Source organism: Nannobrachium achirus (assembly GCF_963921795.1).
Source record: "Nannobrachium achirus genome assembly, chromosome: 15".
NCBI classification, from domain to species: Eukaryota; Metazoa; Chordata; class Actinopteri; order Myctophiformes; family Myctophidae; genus Nannobrachium; species Nannobrachium achirus.
The window spans coordinates 24146050-24166816 of record NC_137822.1 but is presented as its reverse complement, the minus strand read 5'-3'; the positions used below and the strand labels follow the sequence as shown (position 1 = coordinate 24166816).

Genomic DNA, 20767 nt, shown 5'->3' with positions numbered 1-20767 from the left:
TCACACAATCTCGACCCCTGGGCCCTGGCAGAGATTGTGAAACTGTAGCATTGAGCATAGAGCTAATAATAGCAGATAATAACAAAGCAATCCAGATGACTTATGTATTTGGGTTTATTGTTTCAGTGATCATATGAATACAGTATTCTCTCCATGTGACAAAATAATTAGTTCTCTAATAACACAGCGGTGTTTTTTTGTTGATAAGAACTTATCTTTTTGGTAAGCAACACTGTCATAGTAAAGTATAAAAATGCTGTAAATATATAAACTTAATGAGGTAGGTACGTTCCTTATTCAGAGGCTGACTTCATGTTGGGCAATTCATTGGTCCAGAATTGCACATAACGAAGTCTGAGCTGCTTTTTCACTGACTGACTGTTCGTTCCGGCGTGGAGCTCCAGATACTGATGGCCATGGCTCTTGAATTCAGGCCAGTTGACAGGAACCTTGAGCCCTCCGTAGTTGGGGTCCCTATAACAGAGAAGAAATACCCCCCATGAGAATAAAGGTATTTGCATTCTGCTGCATTTTTTCGTACGAAAATACCCTTTTTGGTCCCCAGAGTACCTGTCCAGACTCATTACCCAGTCTTTTATAATGATGATTGTGATTTTTGCAAGTCAACTCGACTCAGTAAAAAGTTGAGTTGAAGTCGATTTTATCGTTTGATGACGTCATCACATCACACACGACCCCCCAATTATTTTATAAAGTTTAAGTATATAGAGGGTATCTTCACATTTCTAAAGTGCCAATTTAAGGACTTTTTAATATCTCTAAAATGACAAATTAAACATTGTCCAAATTGTCAAATATACCGGTATAGAGGCAGAAATTGTGAAAATAGCCGATCTACATGCTCACAATCGCGAGGCGTTGTGAGCATGTAGATCTGCTATTTTCACAATAGAACCATGTTATACCAAATGTAATGTAGCACTGTAATATTGGATCATTCCGTCCTTGACAATAAGCAATCCTACTGTTTGAATGCTGTACAGACGCACGAAGCAAAGATAATGATAGAAAAAAATACAAAGGATTTTTTTTTTCAACTTCGACTTTCGACTTTCTCTGTTGGGAGTCAACTTGTGTAATGAAGTCGACTCAGTCGACTTGTCGACTTTATCGTTAATGCCCTATTGTATATCTATTTGTTGATATACCCAGTCTTGGCGAAGTTGGTCCAGTATGCGATGAAGTATCTGGAGACATCACGGTGTCTGGGCCAGTAGCCCAGAGGGGTGGTAAAAGGCTTTCCAAACACATACTGCAGGTCATCAGCATGGTCAGCACCCATCCAGCTTGGGTAGGGCCTCGCCAGACCACCCATGCGGTTAGGCTCAGAGAACAGGTAGGAGTAGGTACGACCGGATCTTTGATGGGACAAGAAGGAAATAACGATACACAGTGGTTATCACTTTACCAAAAACATACTAAAAAAATAATGGTTAGGCACGTTCTAGAGAGGCACTAGAGGCTGGTTTATACTTCATACTACCAGGCCTATAGACGTTTAGATAATTATGTCAGGGAGGTCCTACACATTTGTAATAACCATACTATAAAACGAATCTATTCCTATTCCATGACGAGAGGAAATACCTGAGATCATTACACATGGTGGTCCCAGGTTTTCAGAAGGTGTCATACCGGTTTCTTGTTTCGGTTTGTCTTCCCATAGCTTTGTTTGATTGGCTCGGAGGCAGATTTCAGCTATAAACACGCGAAGGCTGCTGGGCGAATCAAATTAAGCTATGGAACAATGAATTGGAACAAGAAACAGGTAGAATATGACACCTTCTGTTGAGATTGTTGGTTAACATGTTTGGTTAACAGCTAATCTTAATTTTTGTAGTGTCGCTACCTGTTGCTATTTTTTAAAGGTTTCCATTTGACATCTGATAAAACAACCAATTTCTAACCTATTTGACATGATTTTCTGCAGGCCTCATCTGTCAGACTTCCCTGAAAGATGAGATCATACTATAGTATCTGCACAGCTCAATCGGTACATTAATGAACCCTCTGCTTAGGTGTACACCAGAAGATAATATCCTGGACCTGACATATTATGTTTGACGTTGGTATGGCAAATAATAAATATTGTATTATGCACAATAACATGCCTAAAGAGTTAGACATGTACAACTCATGCACATGAATCTTAACTACACAGTAAATTCTCAGTTTTTAATTTATCCATTTGTAACTCAGAGTTCATTTTGTACACTCAGAGAGTGTACAAATGCAAATAAACAGACCTTGCATTTGTACACTCTTTTGTATACAGAGTTACATTAACACACAATTTACTGGGCAGACATTAAGTCTACATTGAATCTCTCACCCGGCGTTATCAGCATGCAGGTAGAGTGCAGCCTGGGTAGGAACCAGGAAGATGTAGTCAGTTCCAATGGCCACTACAGTTTTCTTGATTGACTCCTTGGAGGGATTTGATGACCAGGTGGAAGAATAGAGATTAAAAGCTGCATTTTGGCCGGAAATGCCCTTTTCTTTGGTATAAGCACCAAGGAGATCTTTCACATCCTGCCTGCAAATGTGACAAAAATAAAGAAATAAAGAAAACAGACTTCAAAGGATAAACAAGTTATCTTTTAGGTTTGCATCGTACAACATCCGAACGATCAGTCTCTTACCTTCCTTCTCACCAAGGAGTCTGTTCAGCTCCTTATGCAGGCCTCAGTTATCTGCAGATTTGACAACTACAACTGTCCCTTGCTGATCTGCCTTCATGCTCTCTAATCCTACCTCATCAACTGATACAGAATGCCATGCTACACACATGCTATACCCAACTTTGCTCACATCATTGACTCCTGAGTTGCTGATGACCTATAGGCAGCCATAGGGCACGCCACACCCTATCTGCAGGATATGATCCAACCCCAGGCTGCACACAGTGATTGGCTACTCTACTGACTTCTCAATGACAAGCTGTCTGTCCACCCCTCCAGCCGGCCTGTTTCCCAAGATGTGGAATGACACCCATCCTTATGGTAGATGTGTAGATTAGATTTCTAATCTACACAGCTTCCATTATAGTCTGAATACCCACCTCTTCAGACTTTACCTCATTGCCAGCGACCCACCACCTTCCCTTTGGAGGTGGTCTCCCTCCTTTTCTATTGAGACATTTAGATATTGTAGTCGGGTAGGACCACTAATTGGCTCAGTGGTAGACATTTGATTGATTTCAGCTTTAAGCCCAACTGTCTTTGATACGGCCCTTGATACTCACACTTTGGTCTCAACCAAGGGACTGTTAAGGGTGGGGACGTCGACGCCAGTAAACAGGTGTCCGTCCATGTCATTGGCACCAATAATGTAGTCGATGTCAGCAGCGTTGGCGAAAAGCTTCCCAGGCTCGTCAGGAAGGAAGTCCCCATCAATCACAGGAGACAGTTTCAGATTATGAACAATGGGACCTGGAGGAGGCAAATACAACCAACCATGACCCACTGTCTTACAGTTACAGTACTGTTACACCTTGCATGAAAAAAGCAGGTACCTCTGTGGCTTGGAATCTAATTGGCAAGAATTGATTAGAATAGATAGAATAGTCCTCACTCCTTGGGGTCTTTACGTGAAATTAATGCATTTATCCATCCTATAACAACTAGAAGCAGTGGGCACCCATTCTAAAGTCTTGCTCAGGGACACACATCGGCACTTTGCTGGCCTTGCTGGCCTGGAAGTTCTTATGAACCATATCGAACCAGAACATATTGTTCTTTAAGACAGATATATCACGTATTCTACTATCTTTCTGCAGCATTTCAATGGGATTTTAGTCAGCATAGGATAAGCATCAGTGGCGAAATTAGACCTTATTCCCCATGGGTTTTCGGATCAAGGGGGCCCTGATCAAAAGGGCCTGGGTCTGTTGTCTTTGCGCGATTTAAGCGCAAAACTACAGCAATGATTACCCCTAATATATTGGAAATTACTAAATACATATAATATCCTAGTATGAATTTATGTAGATATGGGCGTATTGGGCATATATTTTTATTTAGGCCTATTAAAAACAAAATTTATTTTCGCCACTAGGGGGGGGCCCTTGGGTTTTTAAAACCCAAAAACCCTATCAAACAAGTAACACTCCCTAATCGGGAGATAAGCGACCGTAGGTGGCTTATCTCCACAAATAGGGCAAAAATGTGTTTTTCCCAAATCTTCCTGATCCATGTTGATGACATGAGTGTAGACATGCTGTGTAGTCATATTCGTGATTTTAGGGCAAAAACTGTAGGAGCAGTGTCCAAAAATGTGTTTTAAAAATCGGCCTGAAGGTGGCGCTAGAATAGGGCCATGTGAGAAATGAGGGGTGGGGTCTCCGCGTTGCCTTGGCGGACGAATAGGTACCGGCCCCGGCTCTCCCGGACGCTCCTAGCCCGAGTTACGGCATTTTATGTGCGCTGCAGTGGCAGGGGGTCCTCCACTGGGGGCGCCACCGCTTTTGCATCCGTTCTGGAGCAGCAGGAGTCGGTGGTCCCCGGGAATTCCCCGTGAGCTGCCCCGTTGGGGTGGTCATTTGGTCATTTTTGCACATTTGGTCATTTTTTACATCTGGGGGTCCCCCAGGGACCTGGGGCTCCGGGGGTCCTTGGAGGTTGTAGTTTGGCAGGCAAGGAGTGTGTGTGTAAAATCTGGCATGGATCGGGTCAACGGGTGCGGAGATATAAGCAGGGAAAAAGTGTGACGTGTGAGCACATTTGGTCATTTTTTACATCTGGGGGTCCCCCAGGGACCTGGGGGTCCCTGGGGCTCCGGGGGTCCTTGGAGGTTGTAGTTTGGCAGTCAAGGAGTGTGTGTGCAAAATTTGGCAGGGATGGGGGCAACGGTTGCGGAGATATGAGCAGGGCAAAAGTGTGACTGACTGACTGACTGACGGACTGACTGACTGACTGACAGACAGCCTGTGGAGGTTTTCCGGTAGAGACGTGATGCTATTTGATGGAATACTTACTATGAGGAGTTGCGAAATGAATGTCCAATGAACCGGCCAGTGTAAGCCGTGCAGGGTCTGTCATTTTCAGACATTCTACCATTTTATCATCAGTGGGGCAGTTGACCTTCCTAGCAACCTGGAGAGTGAAGTTGAAGGTAAAAGTAAAAAAATATATACTATAATTCCTAGAACAAATGGCTATTTTTGAAACAATATAAAAAATAGGGTTTATGATAATACATTTTATATACTGTATATTTTCATGATTTAATAATAATAATAATAATAATAATAATAATAATAAAACTTTATTTGTATAGCACCTTTCATGACATGAAATGCAGCTCAAAGCGCTTTACAGAGCAGAAAATGAAGCACAAGTGCTTAACAGAGAAAAAGTAAAATAAAATAAAAAATACAGAATAAAAAGAAATAATTAAAATGATTACAATTAAGCAGAGAAATAACAATTTCAGAACAGTGCGGACGTCAATTAGCAGCACAGGGATTTAAAAATTTAGCTAAAAGCAAGAGTAAAGAAATAGGTCTTGAGCTGTGCTTTAAAGCTATCCACAGAGGCTGCCTGTCTTAGGTGTAGTGGGAGTTTGAACACGTTACCTTCTCTGTAAACTCCCGAGGGTTTCTGTTGACTGCCCAGGGGCAGAGAGCAACTCCACTCTGGGAGATGGCTCTCTTGAATAAACCTTTGTTGTGGGGTGTGAGAGTCTGTTGTACACACACACACACACACACACACACACACACACACACACACACACACACACACACACACACACACACACACACACACACACACACACACACACACAGTATCAACTGTCCTCGGGTCTATATTTGGTTTCCTCCTCTCCATCTAAACGCTATAGTAAAGGCTGATATACAAGCACACGTTTGCCAGAATAAGGACCCAAGTGTCTGTACTTTGTATTTTTGGATACTTATGACAGTCACTCCACTATATTTCAAAGACAATATTACTTGTACTTTTGACTTCGCTACTTTTCTCTACACAACGTGCTGTCAGGCTGCAATGGAGCCTAGGTACCCGGACCGTTAGGCCAGCGGTCCGGGCTTGTACTTTTAAAAAGCAAGTAGTGTCTTTTTAACTCAAGTATACAAATTTGACAGAGCAAACTTTGAGCAGGAGTATCTATACTTTGACTCAAGTACTGGGGTTGAGTGCTTTGTCCACCACTGGCTAGGGGTTTGTGTACTTAAACCAGCATCACCAGCCACTTACCTGGAAGCTCACACTCGCTCCACCAGCAGACTCTCCAAAAATGGTGATGGTGTTAGGGTTTCCACCGAAGCTGGCGATGTTCCTGTGTACCCAGGCGATGGCAGCCTGCTGGTCCCACAGACCATAGTTTCCTGTCAAGAAACCAACCTAATTGATGACCAATAACAACCTACAGTATTAGACTTACTTTTACATACACATGTCTACAGTGATGGCAGTGGCTCAGGAGGTAGAGTGTCCCTCTTGGAATCGAAGGGTTCTCTGTTCGATACCTGGCTAAGTGCCAAAGTGTCCTTGAGCAATAAAGACACTGATTGCTCCCTATGAGCAGGATGGTGCCTTGCTTGGTTTCCTCCACCGTTGGTGCATGAATGGGTTAATGTGAAATGAAGCATATACGTAGTTTATGCAGGACACGTGAGTCTCGCCCGCCTCAGCTGTAATCAGCTGTCAGTCAGATCCTTTTCTTATTCCCCATTCACAGATCTGTTACATCACACTGCCATTATCCAATCAGAGCTCTCGCTCAGTAGGGAGACTCTTTTAAATACGGCTTGCATTCACTATAGCACTGCTTGTCTTTGGTCTGATGCCTTGGATCCGCTTCTGTTGGGAGCGTGTCGCTGTTACTACATGTCATCTTTTCGACACCCGACTCTAACCCTCACCCTAACCTTAACCTCCGTGGAGTGAGTCGCTAACCCTCCAGTCGAAATGATGGGCCTTCGCAAAAGCGAGATTTCCCCCTTCTGTATAGCTGCCTCCTCCACCCCAGCCTCCACCTTTTGATCAGAGTCTGGCATATAGGCTCAAATACTTGTATTTTTATGTCTGCTGATAAGCTAATATGTCAATGTATTGCTACAGAAGTTCCCTGATTTTGCTTAGCAGGCATGCATGACAAAATTTAGGGAACATTTCTGAACACGGAGCCCTTAAATGCCATATGTTTAACTGCATTCCATGTGTTGCAATAAATGGTTAAATCTACCTTGATGTGAGTTCCTGACTAAAACAATTGTACAGTGCTATGAGACGCTTTACATTTTATGTAAATGCAGGCCATTTACCACTCACAGCCAATACTTTCAAATGTTCCTAATACTTGCCAGCCATGCTTGCATCTCCAGTGCTGAGGAAACCCAGGGTTCCGACACGGTAGCCCAGGGTCACAACGATAACATCTCCCCTGTCTGCAATCTCCTGTCCGTCATACAGGTAGTTGTCCAGGAAGTTGGCCCCCATGGAGCCTCCAACCAGAAAACCTCCTCCATAGATCCAGACCATGACTGGCAGGTTAATGGACACTATAAAGAGAAAGCATTCAAACAAAAACTTTAGAGACAGAATACAAATTATTTCCACATTGAGTGACATTTAATTCAATTCAAATGGACACGTTCTAATTGAAGGAGAACGTGCGTTGGAGTTATGCAGGTGAACGCACAAGTTTACTGGAACTACTTTATCATATGACTGCATCGTTTGCACTGAAAACTGATTAAATAACTTATAAAACCACTAAGATTCTACCTTGACGGCCATGAGGAACCCAGATGTTCAGGTAAAGACAGTCTTCTTTGCCACGGGTATCAATCATCAGCATATTCACCTGCATACACCTGGGCTTGTAGTCCTTGGCCCTCAGCACGCCTGAGGTCAGCAATTAAAACAAAGTAAATGTGACGGTCTGCCACAGAATCATACAATCTTTCAGAACTGAATTCTGCCGCTTATATCTGTCATTCTGGATCAGATCTTCTACAGTATATGATTACATTAAATATGAAAAAAATATATATAATTAAATGGCGTCAATACGAATGACATGACATTCATGTTGGTTTCTCACCGTCCCAGCCAGGGTGAGTCTTAGGCTTCTCAAACCTCCCAGGGACGTCAGCGAAGGGAATTCCCTTGAAGACGTCCATACGACGACCAATGCCAAGACGAATGTTGTCCCCTTCCACCATGCCTGATTCTGTGTGCACCACTCCTAGCTACACATTAAAATAACATGTAAAAATCTATTCCTTTCTACAACTCATTCTGAATGCTCCGTTTATGTTATTTGTCTTGTTTATTTTTGATAATTCTATAGTAACATTGCTTTGTAAATGTTCCACAATCACTAATGTATGCTTAAACACGGTATCTTCACATTCTTCAGGCAGACAGCCACCAACTTCTACGCATACACAGCTGTCAACTGGACTCAAAGTCACAGAGTCGAAACCATTCCATTTTATTTACCAGCACATTTCATCCAAAGTAAACTCCTTGTGTTTCACATTAAAAGGAAATACATACATACTTACAGAATACATTATACAGTACATCATACACACATGTGCGCATGCGTGCATGTGCAAACACACAAACGACACCTTCACTTATTAGTCCATGGGCCATACGAGATGTCGCTCTCGGAAGGTTACTTAGCATTTTCGAAAAGCTCTATATCTATAGATTATATTTTGGTATGATAACCCTTCCTGAGTCACAGCTAAATGATCCCATTAACTTGACAATACAGGAACATTTTCAAAAAATGAATCTGCTTTAAGTACATGTGTTTTGCACAAAAAACATTCCTTGGGCTAAAAACGGCCCCTTAAAACTTTGGTTTAGTGATGAAAAGTGATGAGTCATCACTTTTCACAGTTTTGTGGGGGCCATTTTTAGCCCAAGGAATGTTTTTAAGAAGATTAATGTTTTGCATTCTTTTCCTGTAAAGTCAAGTTCATGGGACACCAACTTTAGCAGCTGATAACACCAATTTAGCTGTGACTGCAGGAAGGGTTATCATACCAAAATATTATCTACAGACATAGAGCTTCTCAAAAATGCAACCCTAACCCTAACCCTAACCCTTTCCGAGAGCAACATCTTGTATGGCCCATGGACTATAAAAACTTAAATAGTAAACATGTCAAAATAAGGTATATTTCTTCACAAATTCCATCCCATTGTAATGGAATGTGTGTGTGTGTGTGTGTGTGTGTGTGTGTGTGTGTGTGTGTGTGTGTGTGTGTGTGTGTGTGTGTGTGTGTGTGTGTGTGTGTGTGTGTGTGTGTGTGTGTGTGTGTGTAAGTCTTTGCTATCAATATTAATGTAGTGCTGAATGCATTATTTAAAGGTAGTAGGACATATTACTGTAGACTCACAGATGTTGCAGAGGCTGTGCCCACAAACAGGGCAAGAACAATCAGACGCCCCAATGTCTCCATGTTGGCTGGTCCAGACCACCTGTACAGTCTATACGGTTTAACCTGTACACTCTATATGTTTCCTCACAGGCCTTATATACACTGACCCCTAGCCCTCCTCCCATGTGACTGGCCTGTTGTTGGAGACCCCTCCCTATGAGGTCTATTAGTCCAGTTCAGGGGTCCTCAAAATGCCCGTACATGAACAAATGTGTCTGTGGCAAAAGCTTGGCCTTGTCCGTGGGCCAATTTTAGATTTTCTTTTTCACACACCAATATAATGTTCTTGTTTTGATCATAATACCCAATTACTGAATGTCAAGTCTCCAGGTTTTCTTCAGAATATGTATGAGACTGATTTACTATGACACCATGCAGTGCATATGCAGTCATATGGAAGTCAGTCCACTGCTATAGTGGTTCTCAAATGTTTTATTTGCGAAGACCACCATACTGTAGCTCTGAGAGTGTACAAATGGAACCAAATGAAAGTATATACTAGATCTATCCTTGAATATGCTTTCACAGCTCTTCATCACTGTCCTAGTGTTCTTTTCAGCATTACAGTCTGCATCCACAATTACAACACCAGAGGCAGCTCCACAGACCACGTTCAACCCAGATTTGGCTCTAAACAAGGTTCAAATTCGTTCTCCTGCTATACCACTAACATGTGGAACGCCCTACCGAAAGCCTTAAAGGAGTGTAAATCCATAACTTCCTTTAAAATCGCTCCAAAAAGTCACTTACAGGTGACTGCTCGAAACTTGTAATATACTAAGCCCATACTTTCCTCCCCCTTTCCACTGTAAATATATTTTCTTTCTTTTATTTATTTTTTCTTCTTTATGACTGCTTCTTTTTTGGTGAAGGTGAGTTTTCAGGGCAGTTTTGAAGGATGCCAGCGAGCTACATGTTTTAAGGGAGGTAGTCAAGGAATTCCACACCTGGTTGGCAGTGTTGTAGAAGTTTACCCATATTTGTCTTATGGGTTTGTGTTATCAGATCATTGTGGGTTTGTGTTATCAGATCAGTATGCACATGCATAAAGCAGTCATATTGGGCTCAGATGAGCTTCTTAGTCATAGATGAAATGATGTCCATCAGTTGGTTTGTGGTGTGAGGCAGGTACCAACCAACCATTCTTAGTTCTCACCATAAATTGTTTTTGCTTAATAATTTGCCGCGTATTAAAGGGGATCTGTGGCCATAATGCATATCAAACTGAGGGTCCTTGAAATGAAAAATTAGAGAACTTTATTTATAATGCATTTATATCTGTTTTCAGACTTCAGTGCACCTTGACCACCCACATCTCCCTATCTAGGATAATACAGTTTTTTTTAACCCAGTAGATGTAAATAATATTATTATATTATCAGAGTTGGGTGTAACGCGTTACAAAGTAACGCGTTACTGTAATAATACTACTTTTTTCGGTAACGAGTAGTGTAACGGTACTACTCCTCCGAAATAATAATAACACTACAAATACTGCCTGGTCGCGTTACTCGCTACTCGCTACTTTCGTGCCTGCAGTTTCTGCTTCTGCCTTCAGCAGGAACCGATTGTAAACATCATCACTTGTCTTTTAAAACATTGGAACTGCCATTTATCTAAAATAACTAACCAAAGAAGAGGTAATCAAACACATTTGATAACACATTTGATTGTCAGCGCAGCAGCAGGTCACGGTGACACTGTGGCAATCAAGCCGCAGCCAGCAGCCACCCGACATTTGATAACCATCGCATATAGATTAATACAAGGGACTAAAAACAGCAAACCCCCCAAATACGGATATTTATAATATCAAGCAAAGAAATGAGTTACCTTTTGCCCATGAGAGAAAGGGAGAGAGAGAGAGAAAAGAGAAAAAAAGAGTGGCACGGCAGCGCATCACGAGGTGCGCAAAGCCGACGTTTGAATCACAGCCTAGATTAATATCCTACACGTGACAAGATACATTAAAACCCCCAAATAGTGAGTATTAAATATCCAGCGAGCCACAAGAATGAATTAGCCTACTGGAAATGTACGGTAGGCTGAGAGAGAGAGGGAAAAAGAGCACCTCACCTTTGCTCTGAGACTCTGACATGAGCTGATGATGACGGACAATTAATAATTCCTTATGCAAAACCATCGCTGCATGTTGCTTTTTTAAGCAAATGGGAAGTTTTCCGCTGCTAGAATTAGTTTGACATTGTTTTAGTGCTTCTGCTGCACACGGAGTCATCTCATTGTAGTTCCATCACTTTCGCCTGCTACAGTAGGGTAGAGTGGGGGAATAGGCCCCCCCTGGGGTAATAAGCCCCCCAGCTGTATTTGACTACAGAACTACCTACTTACTAATACAAATTATAATAATTACTATATGACCTGCTGCGCTCTGTGGGGGGAGAATCTCCGCCAGGTCATGTCCACCCCTGGACTGGAAAATTCATAGGAGCCAAATGGAATGAAATCTGCTTAAACTGACTGACATATGGATACAGAACTATAGGCTATAATGTCAGGTGGAAACCATGTATGTCCATAAATAAATGAATAAACTCATATGTGAGCTAAATAAGGCCACAGGGGCTCAGAAATAATTTAATTATTATAATTTTGATTAATTATTATAACTTCGTATTATTAATATTATTATTATTATTAGACTCATTCAAATGACCACCAGTGAGCCCTGCTCACTTCATTGAACAACATAACTGTATTGTATTATATATTATAATAATATATAATAAATATTTAATACATCTAATATATGTTGGCAATGCATCTCAGGCTTTTTTATGGAGTAACGCAAAAGTAGTGTAACGAGTAGTGTAACGAGTTACTTTCTCCAGGAAGTAATGAAGTAGTGTAAGGCACTACTTTTTTCAGAGGTAATATGTAATATGTAGTGCACTACTTTTTGGAGTAACGGATCCCAACTCTGTATATTATTAAATGCTGTATAGCTTTAAATAGCAGGAAACTAGAGGAGAAGTAAACAAGCAGGTAGGTCATTCAGTTCCACAGTAGTGGTAGGTGCATACAGGCAGGAGCAGTTTGGCGTTCTCCGTGTGGAAGTTGGCCTTGACTGCACTCGCTGTGGGACCAGATGGGACGCCTCTCAAACATCTTGGCAGGACAAGTTTGTTTTTGGATAAGATAAGAAGGTGGTTTGTTTGAGCACAATATGATGTAACATTCCCTCACTTAACACAGGCTCCTCTACTCCATAGTTGGCTGTGATGTGATGTTTGTTTGGTCTGGTTGGGTGAGTGGATATAAAGCCTGACCGATGTCCTACCTAGACAATGCACTGATTATGATATACAAACATTTCAAAAAGTGCAAAATCTTTGGTTTGGGTCGCTACATGGCCCTCACACCTACATCACACCGTCAATTCGGCAGATATGTGGTTGGTAGGGGGCTTTGTACAAGTCTGGCTGTGTCCCCATATAGACCTTTTTTCAGAGCGCTGTTGTGTAGCTGTGCTGTCGCCGCACAGCCAAAAACACACACACAGATGCCACTTGACACCGCAGTTATGGTTTCCGCTCTGAGAAATCGGTCTATATGGAGATCTCTATAGCTGTCAGTCTACCTTTGTAGGCTACCTTTTATGCCCATTTGGAGATCTTTGTAGCTGGTCAGTCCTTCTTTTATGCCCATATATGGAGATCCCTGATCATCAGGGATATTATACTTTTTTTTCTTTCTTGATCATCAGGGATATACAGGGTATAGAGGGTATGCGTGTGACATCATCATCATACGCGGAAGTTCTGCGGGAACGCCTATTGAATGACACAAAAATGCTGTCCTTGACAGCCCATACATACAAACATAAAAGTCCTATCTGATTGATTGCATTAAACAACATTAAACTCACTTTGCCACTCACTTTTCCACTCGATTTGCCATTCACTTTATGCATATGTGCATACCCTCTATTGCTGTATATTGGCATGCCCATACATGGACAAATCGGTCAGAACTGCAGTTCTGGACTGAATGACTCGACAGTGGGCACAGCACTCCCAAGAGTCCTTGCTGATTCCATACAGTATATGCACATGACCAAGACCACATAGCATAGCATTGTGGCTCAATACTACAGTATGTGCCTATATGGCCATAGTCAGAGTAATGTGGCCGTGGTCCCCCAGCCGGCCTCCCATTAGCCCATTTTATTATTGCAGAACGTATTACTTATTTTGTAAGTAACTGTGTTACTTACAAAATAATGCCAGGTACAGTCCTTCTATGATTATATTTATATTTTGATATGTTCAGAACCATCAGAATAAAGACAGAATAATCATAAAATGCCCTGAAGATAAAATAGTGTAACAACTGAAATAGTTACTGTGCAATCTGCAATGTACCTTTACGCCACATGATGGCAGTATAAAGCAGAAAACAAATGTGACATAGTCTGTGGCTCCTTTGCTCAAATCAAAAGCTGCACCTGACCTGAATGCACTGAGCTCTCTCACATTGAATACAAATGCCTATAGCCTACCACTTTCTTTTTGTTAAATTAGAATGTTTTGAGACTTTTATTTTATTATTTATATTATTACTTAATTCGAGAGATAAATTAAGCCAAATAGAGTTATTATTTTTGTAATATAGCTGATATTTCTATTCATAGTGAGCATAGCCTACTTACAAAAATACATGAACAACTATACATATTTCTTTCTTACACGTATTTCTTTAGTAGAAGTATTATTGTGTTACATATAGCTTCATTTTCTATTCATACAGAAGAGGCATACCTACTTCAAATAAATAAACATGATTAAATGACAAGATTTCTAAAGCATCTTTAAGTAAACATTTCTGTCCTGTTTTGGGGATGTGGTCAGCGCTGTGTCAACAGGCCGTTGTCTCCTCAGAGAATATTCCTGAGAAATAATTGTGCATTGTGTGTTTACAAGGGGTGTAACAATAGCGATTCGATACATATCACGATACATGGTTGACGATACGATACATGGACAATATTGGTTCATTCATGGCGATACGATACGATTCGAATCGATTCAATGATTTAAAATCGATATAGTAACTATTTAGCGAAGAAATTAAATCTGTGTGAAATATGTGGATAGTGCAGGTTTTTAAGGGAAACATGTATTATTATGGATATAAATAAGTAAACACAGTGATTATCTGCCAAATACATGGACATTGTATATTGACAAACCTGCATCTTGACATGAACCCAGAGATTACACACATTTATCGATAGACCAATGTAGCTATATAGAAAGGAAAAGTAATTAAACCCCTCCTTTTATTTTTTTCTTCTTAAAAATGCTAAATACAATGCACAAGTATGTATCGATACAATCGATTTTTTGCACTGCCGATTCGATACGATACAAAATAAAACGATACGATATGATTTTAGTTGTTTTCATTTCGATAGACTTCGATTTTTTAAGTTTAAAGGCCCATTCCCACTGGGCCAGATAACAGATATCTGGAGATATTTCTCCAGATATTTTTCCATGCAAAGTGGATGGTAGATACAGATAAAAAAAATATTTGCCACAGATAAAAGTATCTGTGGCAAATATCTGTGGTAGATTTTTTTTTTTATCTGTATCTACCATCCACTTTGCATGGAAAAATATCTGGAGAAATATCTCCAGATATCTGTTATCTGGCCCAGTGGGAATGGGCCTTAAAACGTTATTTCGATACAGTTACTATATCGTTACACCCCTAGTGTTTACTGTTTACCCACAATAATGCTTTGAAGAAAGTTCACGGCTGCCAACAGAGGACTGATATAACCTCCTGTGTTTACTTTGATTCTAGTTTGTCCTCTTAAGCTCACAGAACGCCTCCAGCGCTTCACTGTGACGGATAATGTTACTGCTGGCTTGTCCATCTCGCCATGCAGTCGCCACAGACATGCACCTTCATTCAATGTTTGGTTTACTGTCAAACATGGATCACACACATGCACGCACGCCACGCACGCACGCACGCCCGCACACACGCACGCACGCACGCACACACACATACACACCACCACCACCACCATCCTCAACATCAATGTACTGTATCTGTAAATAATGTAGCTACAGTAGTAATGAAAGCTATACCGTGTAATTAATTCTCTTGAGCTATACCATAATGCATAAAAGAAAAGACAGGCAGATAACATTTTTGAGTACTTCCTGCGAGGAGTTATGAGGTTCTGTGCTTTGTGGGTGATAGAGGCCACATGGGGACTGACAATCTGTTTAGGACTCTCTCTCTCAGCATTAGACTGGGACCCATGGGCTCTCAGATTAGACCAGAGCTGGGTGCTATCTCAGTGCAAGTCCTGTCCGTTCCTCCCTGTCACTCGGTCAGTGTGTTCTAACCGTTGCAGTATGGTGGGGACATGATAAGAGTGCTGGGCTGCTCTGGAGGCCTGCTGGCCCCAGATTTCACTCCTTTTTCTCACTTTCTGTGTTAAGCTCTCTTTCTGACTGACTGACTGTCTCTGTGTGTGTGTCTCTCTCTCTCTCTCTCTCTCTCTCTCTCTCTCTCTCTCTCTCGTTCTCTTCTTTAGCCATCCTCCCAGTTGCTGCATGCGCTATACTGTAAACCTGCAGCTGATTTTGAGTCAGTGGGTTTCGATTTACTGAAGGGAGGTGGGAAGGAAAATCCATGCCTTCTGCTTTTGATATGTTGTTGATATGTTTTCTCCCTGCTTCTGGTCAGACTGAATTCGATACGTATACATAATGGTGGTCATTTGTGTTTCCGGTTCAGTTGTGTTGCCAAGCCAATCAAACGCAGCTATGGCAAAAACTGGTATGCCATCTCCAGGAAACCCAGCACTAAAGCAGTGGTTCTCAACCTGTGGGTCGGGGTCCCCAAATGGTTTTGGGGGGTTCCCAGATGATTAACTTAATGTGCAACATTGTTTTCTTGCTTAACAGTAAACACAACAGCATAAAGTTCAAGTGTATAGAGGGAATATGCACATTTTCTAAAGTGACAATTTAAGGACTTTTTAACACCTCTAAAATGACAAATTAAACATTGGCCAAATTGTCAACTATTAGAGGCAGAAATTGTGAAAATAGCAGATCTACATGCTATCTTGCGAGGCGTTTGTGAGCTTGTAGATCATCTATTTTCACAATAGAACCGTGTTATACAAAATGTAATTCCTCTTAGTGCTCGTCAGGTTGGGGGGGTCCTCAGTTAAAATATGAGAACCACTGCACTTAGGCACAGAGCCTATTTGAAAAATATATAGCGCAAATAGAAGATCTGCAAGGTCACTCTCAACACGACACATTGTGAACTTGTGCTATTTGAGCTATTTGTTGTACAAGTTCTGTATAGGGCTTAAGTGGAAGAAGATAAGTAAAAAATAAATCTAACCCTTGTTTTTTCCATATTTTACAGGGGGGGAGAGGGGGTCCATGTCATACAGTTCCCCCTAGTAATCAAGCGTTATCAGCCAACCATACAGTATATGTCAATCATCTTCTGTGCACAGTCATCAGGAGGAAACGCGCTGACAGCAGCCTTTTTTAAACTGTCTGCTTGTTGTATGCCTCTTCCAGTAGAATACATTTGATCAGTTGTATACGTCAAAACAGCTCGAAACTAAATTATATTCATTTTGCCTTCTCACTTTTGGACATTATGGTAGCCTATCCTGCATTTATTCAATGAATTAAATAAGCATAATGTTGGTGTTATTTGTGTTTAAGTGTAAATCCTCTGATATTGTGAGGGTGGGGTGGCAGGAGGTGGTATGTGGGATCGTGTCTTGTGTGGTATATTTACAATTATGAGTCATTACTTGCACCAGCAGAGTGCGCAAGTACTGCGTTCGGCTTATTATGTAGGTAGGTAGGTGGGTAGCTGTGTTTGTTTACGCCCGTAGCCCAATCAGGGACCAGCATTTGTGGCAACGTCATCACTAACAGCCAATGAGGGATCAGTATTCCTGGTGATGCCAGCGGTGATGTCACTGCCAGCGGTGATGTCACAGTGGTGAGCGCACCTCATGGCACGCTCTGCTGGCGCACAAGGCGCAAGTTGGCACCTCGACAGAGTGCAGTTCCAGTTGATTTCTGAGGTTACAGAAGTTTGCATAGGAAAAAGTACAGTTTGTACTATGTGTACTTGTGTGTAAAACTATGTGTAAAACTAATAAACATTAAAAAAAACGTGTAAATCCTTCTACATCCTGTTAAATCTATCATTAACCATAGATTTCACAGGATGTAACAAATAGTGAGCAACGAATAACAATGACAAGTTTCAACCGTCTTTTTAGCCTGAACCAAAGCATCCCTATTCGGGGGGGGGAAGACTCGCCAAAAGTAGCAGATCTACAATCTCACAAGGGAGACGTGCTGTGAGCTTAGATCTGCAGTTTTTTTGGTAGACCAAAAAAAACGGATTAAGTACAGTTGTAACTCAGGTCTGAAGGAAGAAGGGGAACGCATGGGGGAGCTCCCAGCATGCCTCAGGCTGTACACACTGCAACCTTCCAGGTCAGGAGAAGAACGCTTTGCATAAGGCTCATTTGCAAGTCAAATACACCTCTGCACCCCATCATTTGACTTGGTGTGTGTGTGTGTGTGTGTGTGTGTGTGTGTGTGTGTGTGTGTGCGTGCGTGCGTGCGTGCGTGCGTGCGTGCGTGCGTGCGTGCGTGCGTGCGTGCGTGCGTGCGTGCGTGTGCGTGCGTGCGTGCGTGCGTGCGTTGTGTGTTTGCTGTGTCTATGGATTGTGTGTGTGTTGTGTCTGAGTCATGATTTTCTTCTGCGTTGGGTGGAACAGATTTGACTGATTCCTCTGGTTTTCTGTTAGGTCGTCAGGGTTGAAACTGTTTCCAGTATCAGATTCTGCTGTACACTCTTAAACCCACAGTGATCATCTAACTCAGAGAGTACAAATGTAACCAAAATGGACCTGTAATGGAATTTTTACATTGTGTAGACTCCCTGAGGTAATTGAATGGTATTATATGCTATTTTAATGTGTAAACGTACCAATCAGGCAGTGACTAGTGACTACCTTACAACTATTGGATTCATGGTCTGCCGCATACACAGTTGTTACAGGGTTAATATATTCATTCAAATATAATTTCAGGTTTTTGTCACAAAAACACAAAATGCTTTCATCTCAGACTAATTATTACATTGTTGTATATAACAAAACCTTCATAAAATTAAATGTAATGCTAAACACCCCCTCTTTATGTTTATGTTAAATACTCCCATGAATACAAGTTCTAACTAACAAATCTGTCCTCAATTGCTTGTGCAAATGTGTGTGTGTGTGTGTGTGTGTGTGTGTGTGTGTGTGTGTGTGTGTTGTGTGTGTGTGTGTGTGTGTGTGTGTGTGTGTGTGTGTGTGTGTGTGTGTGTGTGTGTGTGTGTCTTCAACAGGACCCATATCCTGTTTGTATTGTCCCACCCATCTTGATCCTCTCTCTGCCATTGGTTACCTGTGCAGGATTGTGATTTGCCGTGTCTCGTCACACCAGGATGTGACAGGTCTAACTGTTCCCTGGTACAACAACGGACCCTGTTGCCCAGGTAATCTAAACAGGATTTGCATGGAGACCTCAGATTTGTTTACCAGCTAAACCAGACAGCGGGTCTTCATTCATGTGACTCTCTGTGCCTGGCTCGTGTAACACTGATTTTTGCATCAGAAACACCTCAGTCACCAACCCATACACTGTCAAATCCACACAGTGTTGATTTCACCACTTAAACCCTAAATATACTTCACTGATCAGGGTCCCCCCCAGTGGTCTATTCTGCTCCTTTTCCCCTTCTACACCAAATCTCTGAAAATAGCCGCAATTATTTTGCTGAATATTCGCCCCCAGAATAGAGAGGGTTTATATCGTTGTTGTTGTTGGGTGGAAGTATGTCCAAAACCATTCGTTTTGCATTTATCATATAAAAAAATATTTAAAATAGTGAAAACACAGAAGTGCTGCTATTTTCTTGTGCGACAGTCTTGTATGATGAAGTAGGGCCAGCAACTTGGAGATACAAGGTTTCTGCCCGACAGTGAGGATATGTTTGAATAATCTACAAATGAAAAGTGACAAATAAAGTGTACAAATGGGAAAAAAGTGGACCTATAATGTACTTGTTTTGAATTCAGTTGTCTTCCCAAATTATACGTCATGGTATGACACTCACCAACAACAGATTTTAGCTGAATGACATGATGACTATATAAAATGTACATTCCCAAAACAGCTCCTCTAGTAAATATCTATTGTATAGGGTGCAGAACCCTTGCCCTGTACTGTATGTCCTATGTCCTACAGTGTAGGACATACATACACTGTTATTTTTCAGAAAATGAAAAAAAAATAATAATAATAATAACTTCCAATGTTCCAATGGATCCAATGTAGTTTGGTTACAATCTCTTGTTAATACTTTTCATTCAATATTTACATACACAGACAGACATTTCGGGCATGTTATTATAAGCAAAGATAGCACGACGAATCATGATGCAGCGTGTTTGTCGATTTTTGGACAACAAATCGAATGACCAATATCACTAATTTATGAAAAATAAGTAACGTCAAAAAGAAGAAATATGGAGAAACAAGGCCCATTAGTGACAATCTGCTTTCATTTCTGACTGGATACAGTTGGTTCCAGATTGAAATAGGCTAAATATGATGTGATTTGCCTGGAGCATGCAACTTAATGGCCTAACAGGCTCCTGTGTTTGAGGAAGGTGGTGAGTTTTCGTGAGAGCTTAGACATGTTTGCTGAGGTAAATCCAATGGAGCGGATGGGTGTGGTGATGACAGTTTGTCTAAGGATTCAATCTTCTTCTTCTCCTCACCTCTAGCTGCTTACAGTTAATCCTGCGGTGTGCTCTGGACGCAAAAACAGTCAAACCTCCACTCAAGATGGAGCCAGTAAAAATCCTCATAATCTACACGAAGCACTTCGATCACTGGTTTGCAAAGTGGGGTCACAGGACCCTCTGAGGTCCCTGAGGGCCTTAAGCCCTAACTTATGTGTTGGTTATACGCAAATCGCTGATCTACAAGCTCTGCTATTTTAAATCTTAAATCTTGAAAAAGCCTGACAAAGTGTCTTTCAAAGGGGCCCGACTCCCTGGCAACAAAATATTTTCGAACGGGGGCCCGCGGACCCCCTTACTTATCAATACGGGGGTTCTTGACATGAAAATGTTTGAGAACCACTGACTTTGATGATAATGATTTAAGTGAGATTAAAGAAGTGGTCTTTTATGAATAACTTATTCTTTCCCCAATGACAATTAAGCAATCA

At 41.4% G+C, this 20767-nt stretch overlaps 1 protein-coding gene across 1 annotated transcript; it reads right to left on the bottom strand.

The window, feature by feature from the left end:
* Positions 1-293: 293 nt before the first annotated feature.
* Positions 294-9469, bottom strand: LOC308299712 (bile salt-activated lipase-like; the record flags this gene model as incomplete). Its single annotated transcript, XM_080743502.1, has 11 exons — positions 294-474; positions 1170-1379; positions 2354-2557; positions 3266-3452; positions 4997-5114; positions 5597-5704; positions 6240-6370; positions 7349-7546; positions 7773-7892; positions 8092-8239; positions 9407-9469. 11 exons carry the CDS (start codon positions 9467-9469, stop codon positions 294-296), a joined length of 1668 nt encoding a protein of 555 aa, XP_080599628.1.
* Positions 9470-20767: the final 11298 nt, after the last annotated feature.